The sequence below is a fragment of the Drepanopeziza brunnea genome, assembly GCF_022702325.1.
Source record: "Drepanopeziza brunnea f. sp. 'multigermtubi' strain 214-2 chromosome Unknown ctg4, whole genome shotgun sequence".
NCBI lineage: Eukaryota > Fungi > Ascomycota > Leotiomycetes > Helotiales > Drepanopezizaceae > Drepanopeziza > Drepanopeziza brunnea.
Window position 1 is genome coordinate 2871097 of NW_027094067.1, and position 14096 is coordinate 2885192.

The 14096-nt window shown below is 50.4% G+C and overlaps 5 protein-coding genes across 5 annotated transcripts; 2 read left to right on the top strand and 3 right to left on the bottom strand.

Moving 5' to 3' along the window:
• Nucleotides 1-2289: 2289 nt before the first annotated feature.
• On the bottom strand, nucleotides 2290-4318 carry L3040_003432 (uncharacterized protein; the record flags this gene model as incomplete). Its single annotated transcript, XM_007293834.1, has 4 exons — nucleotides 2290-2345; nucleotides 2394-2437; nucleotides 2485-4003; nucleotides 4054-4318. The coding sequence occupies 4 exons, from the start codon at nucleotides 4316-4318 to the stop codon at nucleotides 2290-2292; spliced, it is 1884 nt and encodes a 627-aa protein (XP_007293896.1).
• Nucleotides 4319-5683: 1365 nt separating this feature from the next.
• On the top strand, nucleotides 5684-6845 carry L3040_003433 (uncharacterized protein; the record flags this gene model as incomplete). Its single annotated transcript, XM_007293835.1, has 6 exons — nucleotides 5684-5798; nucleotides 5847-6223; nucleotides 6272-6412; nucleotides 6547-6588; nucleotides 6639-6692; nucleotides 6816-6845. The coding sequence occupies 6 exons, from the start codon at nucleotides 5684-5686 to the stop codon at nucleotides 6843-6845; spliced, it is 759 nt and encodes a 252-aa protein (XP_007293897.1).
• A 2308-nt stretch (nucleotides 6846-9153) lies between these two features.
• L3040_003434 (uncharacterized protein) lies at nucleotides 9154-10032 on the bottom strand (the record flags this gene model as incomplete). The annotated part of the gene is made up of 1 exon (XM_007293836.2): nucleotides 9154-10032. The coding sequence occupies one exon, from the start codon at nucleotides 10030-10032 to the stop codon at nucleotides 9154-9156; it is 879 nt and encodes a 292-aa protein (XP_007293898.2).
• An 808-nt stretch (nucleotides 10033-10840) lies between these two features.
• Nucleotides 10841-12261, top strand: L3040_003435 (uncharacterized protein; the record flags this gene model as incomplete). The annotated part of the gene is made up of 5 exons (XM_066154471.1): nucleotides 10841-11017; nucleotides 11133-11223; nucleotides 11274-11617; nucleotides 11677-12005; nucleotides 12063-12261. 5 exons carry the CDS (start codon nucleotides 10841-10843, stop codon nucleotides 12259-12261), a joined length of 1140 nt encoding a protein of 379 aa, XP_066012430.1.
• Nucleotides 12262-12388: 127 nt separating this feature from the next.
• Nucleotides 12389-14062, bottom strand: L3040_003436 (uncharacterized protein; the record flags this gene model as incomplete). The annotated part of the gene is made up of 1 exon (XM_007293838.2): nucleotides 12389-14062. One exon carries the CDS (start codon nucleotides 14060-14062, stop codon nucleotides 12389-12391), a length of 1674 nt encoding a protein of 557 aa, XP_007293900.2.
• Nucleotides 14063-14096: the final 34 nt, after the last annotated feature.

The window sequence follows — 14096 nt, forward strand, 5'->3', positions numbered from 1 at the left end:
CCCAGGCAGTTTTCAAGATTGACAGACAAGACTTAAAAGTGTCCTCTTGGGGTTGCGGACCTGAGAACATGTTGATTTAGCCTCGCTTCACGACGCCCTAATAGCTTGGCCTCTTTAGCCCTTAAGCGACGCCTATCCCCCCCCCCCCCCTTTTTTTATCTACCCTGATTAAGCCTCTGTAGAATCTATACCCTTTATCCCACTCGTTCACTGATACAGAATCTGCACATTAACCTCATGGCGAATTCTCACGCGCCGTTCCCCATGGAGCAAATCCATATTATCAAATTAAAACCTGCAAACACCGTAGTCTAGAACCTACCACGCATTGTATCGGTATCGAGAAGGGTTGAAGGTGGCTTTGCTTCCACGAGCTATGTATCCAGGGTTTTGGGGTTGGAAAAGTAGACCAAGGAGAAGCTCTCGAGGTTCCAGTCGCACGGAAGTGCCTGCCTCGTGCTGGTGGTGGTATGGACGAAGACAGCCTAGAGCAGTGTTGGTAATTGAAGTGGTTATAGATGAATTGAGATGAGCCTGCACTTGTTGTCGTCACCCGGGAACCGCACATCATATATAGGACGCCCGACTATTTTCCCTGTAGGAAACATGCAGGCGCAGGCTGGCAGCATGAGAATAGAGCCATGAGCGGAGTCTCGAGAGGAATCACGGTCGGTTTCTTGAATTGGTGCGGGAGTCATCATATCAGCGAGATTGGGAACCTCCTTCCACGGAGATTCACCCCTTAGGATGCTTGAGGGTCATCCGACTTGTCTATTCTCCAGGCCGCAAAGAAATATTACGCCGGAACGGGTCATGAATTAAGTTAAGCTTAGATATACGCCGGTTTTTTATTTTAGTCCGTCCATCTGCGTACGTATGTCTATTCCTTTCAAAAATATCTAACGAGTTGCCGTTGGAAATCCGAATTTACAGACCGAACCTCGTGAATGCTGAAAGTTAGATGGTATCAAATCTGTTGTACTGTAAGATCAGCCGTAGCCCTTCTACACAAATTTTAAAAAATACCGCGCTAGGGATAACGCCAACAGAGATAGCTGTTGCGTTGAAAGACGCGGGCTTCGACATAGATCTGACCAGGAGTATTAGCCAAGAGATAACTGGGTATAGGTTATTGCCACATACATCAAATGCTGGCCACTTTCTCTCAGCACATTGGGCAGGACATACGACAGAGACCGAACCCCCTTGACAACGAAGCATAACTGGATAGTAGTGAACAATTGATGAGCTACTCCCTAACTCGGGACGCCACCACGGGTGCTCTTTGCTGTCGACTCTGAAAGCGCTGTCAACACCTCAATTGGGCGGGCTCAAGGCTCCTGACCTGCTTTCCCACCAGAAGATCAGATCATATGGCACGAGAAGGGAAAGGGAAGGAGAGGCTGGAAACATTAAGCAGTCACGATGCTTGCGAGACGCGCACGCCTTAGAATTAGAGAGAGTTAGAGGCTGACCTGAATCTCCACGCGAAACATGTAGGCAGCCACTGTACTGAAAGCCATCTTGAGTACGGAGGAGATCCGGAGAAGAAGCTTGCATAAATCCAAAATTGGAAAAATCTCGAGGGCCCGAATACAAACAAGCGAATGGGGGCGTAGGCAAGCAAGGAGGAAAGCACGCTGGGTGTGAATAGCGAATGGGAGGTGGCAGAGAGCTCCCTATTGAATCGCATCCATCCTTTTCTTGAACGAGCCATACTTTCACTTGCTCAGAAATACAGTGCCGCTTCTGAACCCCTCAAGAACTAAACTATAAAGGCTCTTTGTGATTAAGGCTCGCATGCTCAGATTTACGGCGAAAAACCCATTGTTCGTCTCGCGGAGTAGGCGCTATGCAATGCGAAGACATGTTGCATACTCGTGCAAAACGCAAGGTTAGCGTCAAGCAATTGTCTTGTTATCATATGTAGTATGAGATTTAGGAGTCTCCGGATATGAATTGGCAAGGATAGTAAAGATGGCAGCAGAGCTGCGGATAGCAGCAACGCCCTCTCCCTCAAGCAAAAAACTTGACCAGTCGAGCCCAACCTAACGTCGTGGACGAATCAATGCTCGATGCCAAACCACAGTACACATTGACTAGATATTTGGAGCTAGCAAGCCGGTGTTGTGGTAGAGTTGTGTCACTACTTCCGGAGAAGTGGTGAGGTGGATTAAATTTATTATTGGATTATGATTGAGAAATCCTTGCGTGTATTGCCTCTAATTTTTTGACGTATATATATATGTGTGTGTATGAACACACAGGACTTCAACATTCCGAATAACTCTATGTCATATAATACTTGGGTCCACCTCCGCCTTCGGGTACGCTCCAGTTGATATCTAGCCAATGTTAGCATTTACCGGGCCTTCTGATCTGAGTGAGCTTACCTTGATCCGGAACCTTGATATCACAAGTCTTGCAATGAATGCAACTACCGCCTGTCAGCACTTACCCGCCATGAGCGATAGGAAGACTTACTTCTGAGCGTTAATCTGAAACCTCACCCCAATATCCTTCGTCGCATCTTCCACATACTCATACACACCGGCCGGACAGAACCTGTTCTCCACACCCTTGTACTTTGGCCACTCCATAGCAGCATGCTTCTCCCAGTCCTTAACTTGCAAATGCACCGGCTGATCCTCCTCATGGTTTGTTCCCGTCCGACTCACGCTCGTCAGGATATCGAAACTGATTTTCCCGTCTGGTTTCTCGTACTCAATCTTCTTGCACTGGTCCGCTGTCTTTGTAGCCGAAGCATCGGTACCTTTGTGGCTGAGCGTCCACGGAATCTTGCCTTTCAAAACATATGCTTCCAGACCGGAGTACATGATGCCGCCGTAAAGTTTCAGCGGGGTGTGGAAGGAGGGACGCATATTTCGGACTTCCTTGAGCTCTTTCCAGATAGAGGAGTTGCGGAGGGAGTCCTCGTATTCGTACAAGAATATTGTACCGCTGTCGCTTGCGCTGAGAGCATTCCAGGTTGCCTCTGCAGCTAACATTCCAGATTTCATGGCTGTGTGAGTGCCCTTGATTTTGGGAACATTAAGGAAACCTGCTGTGTCGCCGATCAGAGCACCTCCTGGGAAAGCGACTTTAGGTATCGACTGAAAACCGCCTTCGTTAAGGGCTCGTGCTCCGTATGAGATGCATTTTCCGCCCTCTAGAACAGATTTGTAAAGAGGATGATGCTTCATCTTTTGAAACTCGCCATATGGAGAGAGCCATGGATTCGGGTAGTCTAGCCCAACGACCAGCCCAATACTAACGAGATTGTCTCCAAAGTGGTACATCCATCCGCCACCGTATGTATCCGCCGGCAGGGGGTAACCCATCGAATGTGTAATCTCACCCTTCTTGAACTTCTCTGGTTGGACTTCCCACACCTCCTTCAGTCCGAGACCATACGTTTGGGGTTGGCTATCTTTTCGTAGATCAAATTTCTTTATCACTTGCTTCGTGAGACTTCCGTGGCATCCTTCTGCAAAAAGTGTAGTCCTGGCGTGGAATTCCATGCCTCGCTCGAAACTATCCTTGGGCTTCCCTTCCCGCGAGATACCTAAATCATTGGTGGCGACACCCTTTACTGACCCGTCCGACTTGTACAGCACTTCCGATGCAGCAAATCCAGGATACACTTCTACGCCAATCTCTTCTGCCCTCTCTCCTAGCCATTTGGTAAACTGGTTCAGACTGACAATATAATTTCCGTGGTTGTTCATTTGTGGCGGGGCAGGTATGGGAATCGAGCTTCTCTTTGTAAGGAATCGCATTTTATCGGTCCCAGCCGGTGTGACATCCTTGAATCCGCTCTCATTGTCCTCTGCCCGCCAGTCTGGTATCAACTCGTTGATTGCAGTAGGTTCGATGACCGCTCCAGAAAGGATATGCGCCCCAATTTCTCCTGCCTTTTCCAGCAGCAAAACTCGGAAATCCTCATTGCCAGTTTCATTTGCGAGTTGCTTCAAACGAATAGCGGCACTTAAACCAGCAGGACCTGCTGTTCATTAGTGGAGGGCTTGCTAGCATTCTTCCCAGAGAGCTTACCTCCACCGACAATACATACATCGACCTCGTCGCTCTCCCGATCAATTGACTTGAGATCAAAGTCCTCATTGACATCCGCAAATTTCCTTACAGTTGTGATCGAGAAAGGTCGAGAGTGGGCCAGGGTTGGAGGGAAGCTTGTGCGGGGGCGGGCAAGGCTTGAATTGGATTGGAAAAATCGTGGAAGTTGGGCTACAGCTCTGGTAGCATTCCGCCTCAGCAGATTGCGCTGCAGAATCGCAGTGACGGATCTGGAGGAGGCCATGTTTGAAGGTCACGGCATTGCCAGGCCGGGTGTGGTGTTGTGTTGTTAACAGTCGGGTGGCCAACTTTCGATGTCGATGTCGAGTTCTGAGAGATCTGATCGAGTCAGACTAGATCACCGACCTAGTTTTGTACCGAGGTCTGGCATGGATGGGCACGGGCACGGGAGCGAATCACGGGCCGCCTGAATCAAAGCCCGTCGCACGACCGGATCCCGGTCCGGGACGTTCGTAGATCTCAATTTCAACGGGTCCTTGAGGGCAACGACAACAACTTGGAGCCATGGTAACAACCCTCGGTAACAACAACAGCAACAAGATCAACAACAACATGATTATTGGATACTGTCGGCATTGTGCCCACAACACTGTATACGTCCTCTGTTCCTGATCAACTCACTCTGCCCCAGGGAGTCTCCCAATTGACATAAGACAGAGGATTTGATAACAATAGCGAATTTACCAGCGGATCTTTCCCCATCGATCTAATCTTTGACCTTAACACTTGTACCTCTCTCTTTGAAGAGAACCGTTTGTGTCAAGATCTTCAATAGCTCATTTGCCAGATTGATTATTTCTAAAAACACCTGGCATTTTGTGGGAATCCGCTATGTGTCGCTTTGGGTAACCGATCTTCCAACCGATGAGCTTTTAGCTAGCTTAGCAATATTTCATAACTCGGCAAGTACGCTCCCGGTTGCAGACGAGAGATACAACTCATAGTAGTTATTGTTATGACATGTTGTCTGGCGCTGTATCTGTTTCAGCATCCGCTTTGTCACGGCCCCCCGGCCATCGTCGAAAGCCGCACCAACATACGGAGGAGCATCACCTCGTTTCGACGTGCCGCCCAAGCTTGGAGCAGCCATTGCTTCTCTAACCTTGATCGACGCGCTGGGACGATGTCTAAGGAGCCTCCTCGTATGCATACGTGCCATGCTATGCTATGATGACTTCTCTTTCTGTGCTATCCGATCACCCATGCCTTTGTCCTCGCTCTTCGCTTGCCATCTGTCTGTTGGATAGCTTGACAGCGGTCTCCAAAACAGCTAGTTATGCTATGAGACGGTGAGCTGACGAGTCTTGGTCTATTGACCGAGCTATCCAATCCTGATAGTTTAAACGACCTTGCACATAGAGATGGTAGTGCTCCGCGATCGATTCTCTGTCTCCTATAAGATACCAAGAGTCTTTCCGTATAATCTTTTTCATTCCATCAACCCATTCATTCTATTTACTTGCAGGCTATTTGTATTCAAAGAGGTACGTCTGCCTGAGTCGTGACCACATGAACGTACTAACTTTCAAAAGAAGGCGTGCTTATAATTTTATCCTCAATCCACTATTTCGCACTTTCAATCATCATCATGAAGAACTTCACCTCCATCCTCACATTCCTTGTGGTCTCTGCTTCCGTCGTTTCTGCTCGTGCCTTGCCTGAGCAAGAGAGCCAGAATGCGGCCAGAACACCTTATTCATATGGTAAATATTCCTACTTCCTCGAGCGCCCGGGATACTAACATACTTCAGTCGCTGAGATCACCGGTCGTTCGCCAAGGAAGGTAAAAGCCTTTACCAATGGCACAGTCACAGCAAACTCGCCAGCAACAAATGGAGGCGCTACCATGAATGGCAAGGGCCATGAATGGAACTCTACACTTACGGCTAGTCAAGCCGCAACAAGCGCCACCGGAAAGAAGGGCACGGGTGCCACTGGGCTCACAGCAACTAGCAAAAACGCAACCGCTGAGGCTGGTGGAAAGAAGGGAAATAAAGGGGCCACTGGACTTACACCGACTAGTGAAAACAGAATCTCTGAGGCTGGTGGAGATAAGGGAAATAAGGGGCCTATAGGTGTGAGTAGAGTGACGAATTCAACCAATGTGGCTGCAGGAAAGAATGGAACGGTCAGTTGAGCACTCTCCGATCTGTGAAATATATCTGACTCGATACAGGCTTCCGCTACTGCTTCCGGAGTCGCGGCCCAAAAAACAGACCTCACTAAGGAGCAAATCGCTTCGATCTATCTCCAGGACCTCAATTTGCTCGAAGAGGGACGCGTGATGAACGCAACTGCCTCTTCCGGCGCCGCGAATGTAAGTCTAAATCTCGTTCCATGCTCAAAAAGCACCCCCGAAATATCTAAATGTTATTGGGAAACTCGCCCAAAAAAACCACATCTCCACTCCCCCCTTGAACTCTGACACGGACTTGACTGATAAACAATCAGTCGTCAACCACTTATAGCGCCGCCCGGGCCGCTTGGAAAGCAGTAAGTCATCCATCAATGATGTTGTCCCATGCCCTCGCTAAACGATCCAGGCCCAGCAAGCCGCCGCATCAAAAGCAGCTGCCGCAACCGCCGCCCCAGCAGTCGTAAGTTCTCCCTGTTGTCTAGATCCCACCATCTTTCCAGGTCATTCATCTTCGCTTCCGACACGACTCTCATCTTCAAGATCCAAACCCCAAAGTCAGAAACCGGCTAACATCCTTCTTCAGGCGAGGCCAGTAACTCTTCCGGTCGCGTAGGCCAACATCTTCTTGTATTATAATTTTTAGCATTCAACAGACAGGGTAGCCGGGATCTCGTTAATGGACCAGTCGGGGAAGGGGGTTAGGAGGAGGAGTACATTCAACAGTCTTTCTTAAACTTTACTCGTATTCAAGAATATATTGTCTTGTTATGACTTTTATATGGCTGTGCAATACCTACTTTGGTGCTGCTTATGAGCCGCGAGCATATATCTGCTTGTCTTGGTTATCCTTGTGCATATCAAGACTCGCAGGGCGCAAGCTAACCAGCATCAACCTTTTCAAACCGACTAAAAGTGCAGGAGCCATTTGAGCACGCTGGATTCGGATTCCGATGAACTGCGCTCAGGAAAATTTGAGTTCGACTGCTTAAGATCATGCTCGTGCGTCATGTTCGTTGATTGATGGAAGTGTATTGTAACATGCGATGGCTCTAATACACTGAAATGGCTACTTACAAATAGTAAGCATGTCGGATATGCCGAGTGTTGCATGTACGTGGCCACTTGGATCAATGGTACAGCACTATTTGGTGGTACGTAAAGGCATACACACTACTTCATTCCCTCCTAGCATGGTACGGTTGCGCGACCACGCTGCTGTTCACTATGAACACATATATAATCTACATGTTGGAGATTGGTAAGCTATCATGATTTCGAGCCTTCTGCAAGGATTTCGATATAGACTTGTGAATGGTCTACTACGGTTTTTGGTAAGGATGGGTTGGTTTAGTTATGAGTTTGGTCGGGCCAATATGATCGCGTAGCATCGAACCACGTCGATCAGCTCTCGAGAGAAAATAACTACATTCTGGCGCTACGCTGGATACTCACCGTCACGGCTTTATCTTACTGTCGATTGGTTGCTACATGTCCATAATACAAGCCGCTCATTGATTAGATAGGTCTAGTCCCAACCTAACGAGCTTGACGGAGCTTGCCATCGGGATATGATGTCCTGTACCACTTACTACCCTGAGATGCGAATCTTTGCGAGAGCTGGTAGGCAAGAGAGGTTTTGGTATGTAGCGCCGAAGATAATCGGTCCGCCGTCGATGCGTGCAATTGTTTTTATTGTGAGAGATCCATTATGCGCTGGTTCTATAGGAACTAGGAACTGAGGTCCTCCTACGAGGGAACGGAAATCAAATCGCAAATCTTTCCAAGATTCACTCACCTCGTTTGCGATTAGGCAGGCGCCAGCGAGCACGGCCTCCGCTCCCTCGCCGACGGCAGGCAAAAACAAAATTCGCATCTTAGTGATATACCCTGATAGTTCTCGTGACTTTCATCCAGCAGGCGGGATGGCTCAGAAGGCAGGGTCATCTTCAGGACAAACTGGTAATTGGAACGCCGGAATTACATTTTGGCTCAGAATATTTCGCATCTACTTATGTGCGGGGCTTTTTTTTTAATGGGGAATATTTTTGGATTCTAATTATTTTTGTGGAAAAAATCCACTCTGTTTTATTCTTGCAGGTTTTCAATTTTGATTTTTTTTTTTTGTTGATTTGTGGTCACTCGCTTAATATCGAGTTGGGGAAGTTTTCTAGCGGTCTGCCTTCCTTCCCAGGACTCCCTCTTAAAAGGAACCAAAGGGCGAGACCGGGGCTGGCAACTCTGATTATACGTGGATACCCATACCTCTAAGACTTCCACGACTGAGGTGCTTAGCCCAGTGCATTCTTCAGCAGCTCCAAGATCATGTTCTGGAAACAGTGGACTGTGTTGGTGATGTAAGCAAAATTGTCAAGCAAGCATACAGGCCGAATGAACGGATTTCCAGCCTCGCTGGGCCACGAAAACGACTTGCAAATTTCCGCATACTGTCGTCGTTTCAATTCTCGCTATCGAAAGCATCGTTAGTGGGCGTGCATATCTCGGTGTAGTTGATTTGAAATGGGATGGTTGAGCTTGCTCGATGTACTTTCGGAGCGTGGGAAGGAATGCCAGCAGAGCTCGGAGATAGATCACGAATGGTAAGGCAAAAAAATGAGTGAACTGTGCTACCGAAGGGAGCTCTTGCAGTAGTTTGGTTTGGTTTGTGATGGGGCGATGAGTTTCTTATAATCATTAATTATTCCGCTCGTTTTCAGTCTAGTGTAAGTAAATCATCATCTCTACTTCCCAGTTGAAGGGGGGCGGGAGCGAGGGGTTTCTCGTGTGGGAAAACCCAGGAATGAAAGGTTATACAATTGATAAGTGTTTTCGCATACCTGCGTTCTACACCCGCGCTACATGGAGCCCATTCCGAGATGGGCGGAGTTGCCGCTAGGGTCTGTGAGGGTGGTAGGTATATAAGATCACCCCTCCAGCGAGAATCCAACATCAGTATTATCAGCCCCCAATTGAATAAGCCTCTCCCTCATGCTCTCAGCCCTGTTCCTCTCCTCGCCTTCCAAGCCACTCAGATCGATATCCGCCACCCACTCTCCAATACCATGCTGCAGCACATTCCGCGCTCTCAGCACACTACCCTTTCGATGGCCCATACTCCCATGCAGGGTCATCCTCTCCTTGCCACTAACATACGCTCCTCGATGCAAGATATTATTATTGTAAAACACCACATCCCCCGCCTTCATCTGGACCCTGATCTCCCCCGGAATGCCTTTCTCAAACGGATCAGCGTCCCGTTCGATCTCCGTGCGCGCTCGCTTGTGGCTCCCGGGCACAACAATCAAGCTATCATCATCCCACAGCGCCAGGTTCCACTGGGCATGCCACGCCGGCTCCCTCAACCTCTCAAGCTCCTCTTCCGCGGTGGCGGTTGACGGGATATCATCCCGATGCCACCGCAGCTCAAAATCCCGGTCCGGCCGTACCAAGATATTGAACAGCTCCATGACCAAGTCCTCGTCGTCACATTCCAGGAGTTCCTTGACCACCGAGATAATGGGCGTGGAAAAGTAATTTGAGACGAAGATTTTGGAGTTGGGGAGATGGGGGTGCATGAGGAACTGGACGCCCCAGATCCCGTTCTCGGCTGGGTTTGCGCCGGCTGGGATGGGCCAGGGCGGGAATTGCTTGGGAAGGGTGCGGACGAAGGGCCAGTTTCCAGCACGGGCGGTGGTGATGACTTCGGTGCTGGCGGCGCGGAGAGTGGCGATCTGTGAGGGCGTGAGCAGGGAGGGGATGAGGACGAAGCCGTCGCGGGTGAGGGACTCGAGGTGTGTTGACATTCTGGAAGATAGATAGATAGATTTACGGAGAGATGAAGTCTCTAGAATCGAGAATGAAGTTTTGCTTTCATGTATCGGAATTTGAGGGTCGACTGCTTGTACAGGTCAGCTGAATAGGTCAGCTGATCTATATGAGAACATCCAAGGATCAAGGGCATTGGACTTGTTTTTGGAAAGAAAAGAAAAAAAAAACCCAAAAAAAAAAGAAAGAAAAAAGAAGGATATTTTGGTCAGTCAGTTGGTCGTATATAAACGAGAATCTGACGCCCAACAGATCGACTGTACGTCTGATTGATTCTCGAAAGTGGGGGAGAATAGCAGATCACGTGACGTTTTCAAGCTATCTTCTCGGCTACTGTCCTGTGCCCTGTCCACTGATCATCCACTCTCTCCAGTTCAGGTCGGAGACGATGGAAAGGAAAAAGAAAACATGATGTATATGGGCGTATATATAACCCCTCACATGATCAATCAGAGTATACAGCCACAGCCCTCAGGATTTGCCCATGATTGATAGGCCTAGGCCATGATGAAAGCAGAAGGTACCTGAGTCCTGCAGTTGGCCATGGAATTGGCCGGCCTGAGACATTTGATGGTCACACAGATGGAAAGCACGAGACGAGTAAATCAGGATTCAAGCTTCCTCCTCAAGACTTGGATCAATCTGCAGGCAGGTGGCAACGACAATAACAGCAACAGCAACAGCAACAGCAACAGCAACAGCAACAGCAACCTCAACCTCAAGCCCAACCTCAACTCATCAACTCAGCGTCAACTCATTAACTCATCAACTTAACATCAAATTAACATGGCTGAGCCCACACCCTCGATCCCAGATCTCCCAATGCTGGCTATCACTCTGCACCCAAACAAGCCAGAGGAACTCATGCCGCTGATGTATCATATCGTACTTCTGATTCCAGACTGGGAAAAAAGATCGGGCACGATCGAGATCGTGAGGTTAACAGGCGGTGTCAACAACACGGCAAGTAATCTACCTAGCTACCTACCCAGCTACCTATCTCTACCAAGAACCCAGCCCAGCGGGCAAACCACGAACCTAGTCACCTGGGCTAATATAACACATATACTTATCGTAGCTGTACAAAGTAACCCGAGTCGATAAACACTGCACGGAGCTACTCGTCCGCATCTATGGAAACAGCCAGAGCGTCTTGGTCGACCGAGAGAGTACGTGTTTACGACTCGAGAAGGAGAATGGCAACTGACTTTCCTACTAGGGGAAATCGAGTGCCATCAGATTCTTCATCAGAGAAGACTGGTTCCTCCCATTTTTGCGCGCTTCCAGAACGGCTACATCTATGGATTCTCGGCTGGCGTGACGTGCAGAGTTACTGACCTTCACCTGGCGCCCATCTACAGAGCCGTCGCGCGCTGTATGGCGGAGTGGCATGCACGCGTGCCGGTGGGAGGATCTGGCTTGGAGAAACCTACTCCAAACCTCTGGTCTATCCTGAATAAGTGGATCATGGCATTACCAGCAGCGTTGGAGGAAGACAAGGAGAGACAACTTTCCTTTCTGGCGGAATCGGAGTTTCTCAAGGCCAAGTTCGCAGACACGAAGGTGAGATCAACACTGCCCTGCAAACTGTGTGTTGTGCTTCGCGCTGACGATATTCTTAGCTCGTCTTCTCGCACTGCGATCTGCATGCTGGGAACGTTCTTAGGCGCGAGCCAGTCCTCCCTGGTACAGATGCAGCCATCGGTTTCATCGACTTCGAGTATGCCATGCCGGCACCCGCCGCTTTCGATATCGCTTGCCACTTCTCGGAATGGGGTGGCTATGATCTCGACTATACCTTTCTTCCAAACCAATCCATGCGGAGAGCATTCATTTCTGAATACGCACTGGCCTATAATAAGTACCGTGATCCCGAAAGTAGCGACACTATTGATGTCACGTCGCTTTGCCAAGAAGTAGATTCCTTCAGAGGTCTTCCCGGACTGTTCTGGTAAAGATTATTCCCTGAATACAATTTGAGATTGCGATCGCTGACTATCTGGCTTAGGGGCATCGCTGCGCTCATACAGGCTGCGGAAGCGAACAATAATATGAACTTTAAAACCTATGGAGACGACCGAATCACAGAGTACTGGGATTGGCGTGCGGAGGAGGATGGTTCAAGAGCCAAATGTGGGGAAGAAATGCCTCTTCGTGAACTTAAATGGAAAAAAGTAGCCCGCTTTCACGACGCCCTTGAATCTTGAACGATGGCGGTGGCTGGGCAGCTCCATGGACCGTACGGAAGAAAGCAGCAGCCATTTAGCTCATGGTGATGTCATTATTCTAGTGGTACATCGCAATGAAAAGCATGGTTTATATTATAGTATTGGTTTATACTCTTGGAGCGATGCTCTCCAGAATTCCCAGCGCCGCCTGAGCCTCCAAGATCCGATGAGTATCCACACCTCCATCAACCGCCATACGGAGCAGGAGATCCTTCCACGGCCTGAGTGGGAACTTCTTTAGCATTAGAGTTTTGTTTTGCTGCGCCATCTTTGACCAGTCCATGTGCTGACCTCGAGTCGCAGATCCATGTTTCGAGGCCTCCATCATATCGACGAACGACTCGGCTGCGAGCTCAAAGCCCTGTGGACCACTGGTATCCAGAAACACCCCTTGCAGATCATCACCATACATCTGCCGAAGTGCGTTGAACTTTGAGACTACAAAAGGTAGGCCCGCGATAGAGGCCAAAGCAGGACCCAAGCCCACGCTCTCTACATTTGCAGTGCTCGGAGTGTACACCACACCCCCATGAGTAGCAGCCGCAAGCCGCAGAAGGTCCTTCTCGTCAAGCATAGCCTTGGAGCCCTTGAACCCAGAACACAACGGCACGCCACCGAGGAACCGAATATCGTCAACCAGCCCCTCTTCCCGCCCCAGAGCCTGCAGCTCTGCAGCATACGCAGGATCCTCCTCCGGATCGCCAAAAATCAACAGATACGGCGCCGGCAAGCCTCGCTTCACAGAAGCCTCCTTGACAGCAGCCAACACCCGAATGGAGATCTCAATACCCTTAACGGGGAAAATCCGATTCGGACAGAGCAGAACCGGTCGGCCATGACCGACACCCTCCAGCAGTTCGAAATCCCCCAAAAAGCTCTGGAACGTAATGTCTGCCTTGACAGCTACCTCGCCGTTCCCCAGGATCGGCAGGACGTTCGGCACCACCAACGCCCGCGCTTCGGTGGGGTAAAGCGTCGTCTCGGGCTCCAACACCTCCGACACGATGGCCCACACGTGCCACGGCACGTCCTGCGGGACCAGCGTGAACTCGTTGGGTACGAGCGGGTACACGCGCTCGTTGTTCTCGTGCACGGCGTAGCTGCTGAGCAGATCGTGATCCCAGAACAAGACGCCGCCTGGGCGTCTCCTCCCACTCTCAGTTCCACTCCCACTCCCACTCCCACTTCCGCATCCGGGGCCCCAGCGCTGGGCAGCAGCGCGGTGGAGAGCGGTAGTGACGGGCACAGCGTCCGAGAGGGTCATATTAACGGCAACCACCCAGTCGATATCATTCTCCTCGAGCCAGCGCTCGAGGTGCCGCTGGTAGGGCGCAGCGATGGCGTCGATCCTCGCGCGCAGCTCCTCCCTCTGCGGCCCGCTCAGCAGCGAGTCCGGCAGGGCCACCGCCCGGCGGATCCGCAGGAGCTCGGCGGCGTAGCCCGGGTCGGTGACGGGCGTGGCGGCCGTGACGGCGAGCCAGGCCGGGTAGAAGGTGGAGGCGGGCCCGCGTGGGAAGAAGGCGGCCTTGTCGGGTCGCCAGGAGTAGCCCAGGTCGGTGGGGATGGGGAGGCGGATGAGCGGTGGGTCGGAGGAGGAGGAGGGCGTATGGGCTTGTAGGTCCAGGTCGAGGACGTTGCGGAAGGTGGTGAGGAGGCCAGAGATGGGGAGGCCGTCGCCGCTGAGGAGGGCGAGGTTGATGGTTTTCTTGCCGGTGCTGGTGGTGCTGCTGTTGCTGTTGCTGCTGCTGGTGGGGGGGTTTGGGGGAGTAGATGTTGCCATTTTTTGGGAGTTATTGACGCAGAGAGTAATATAT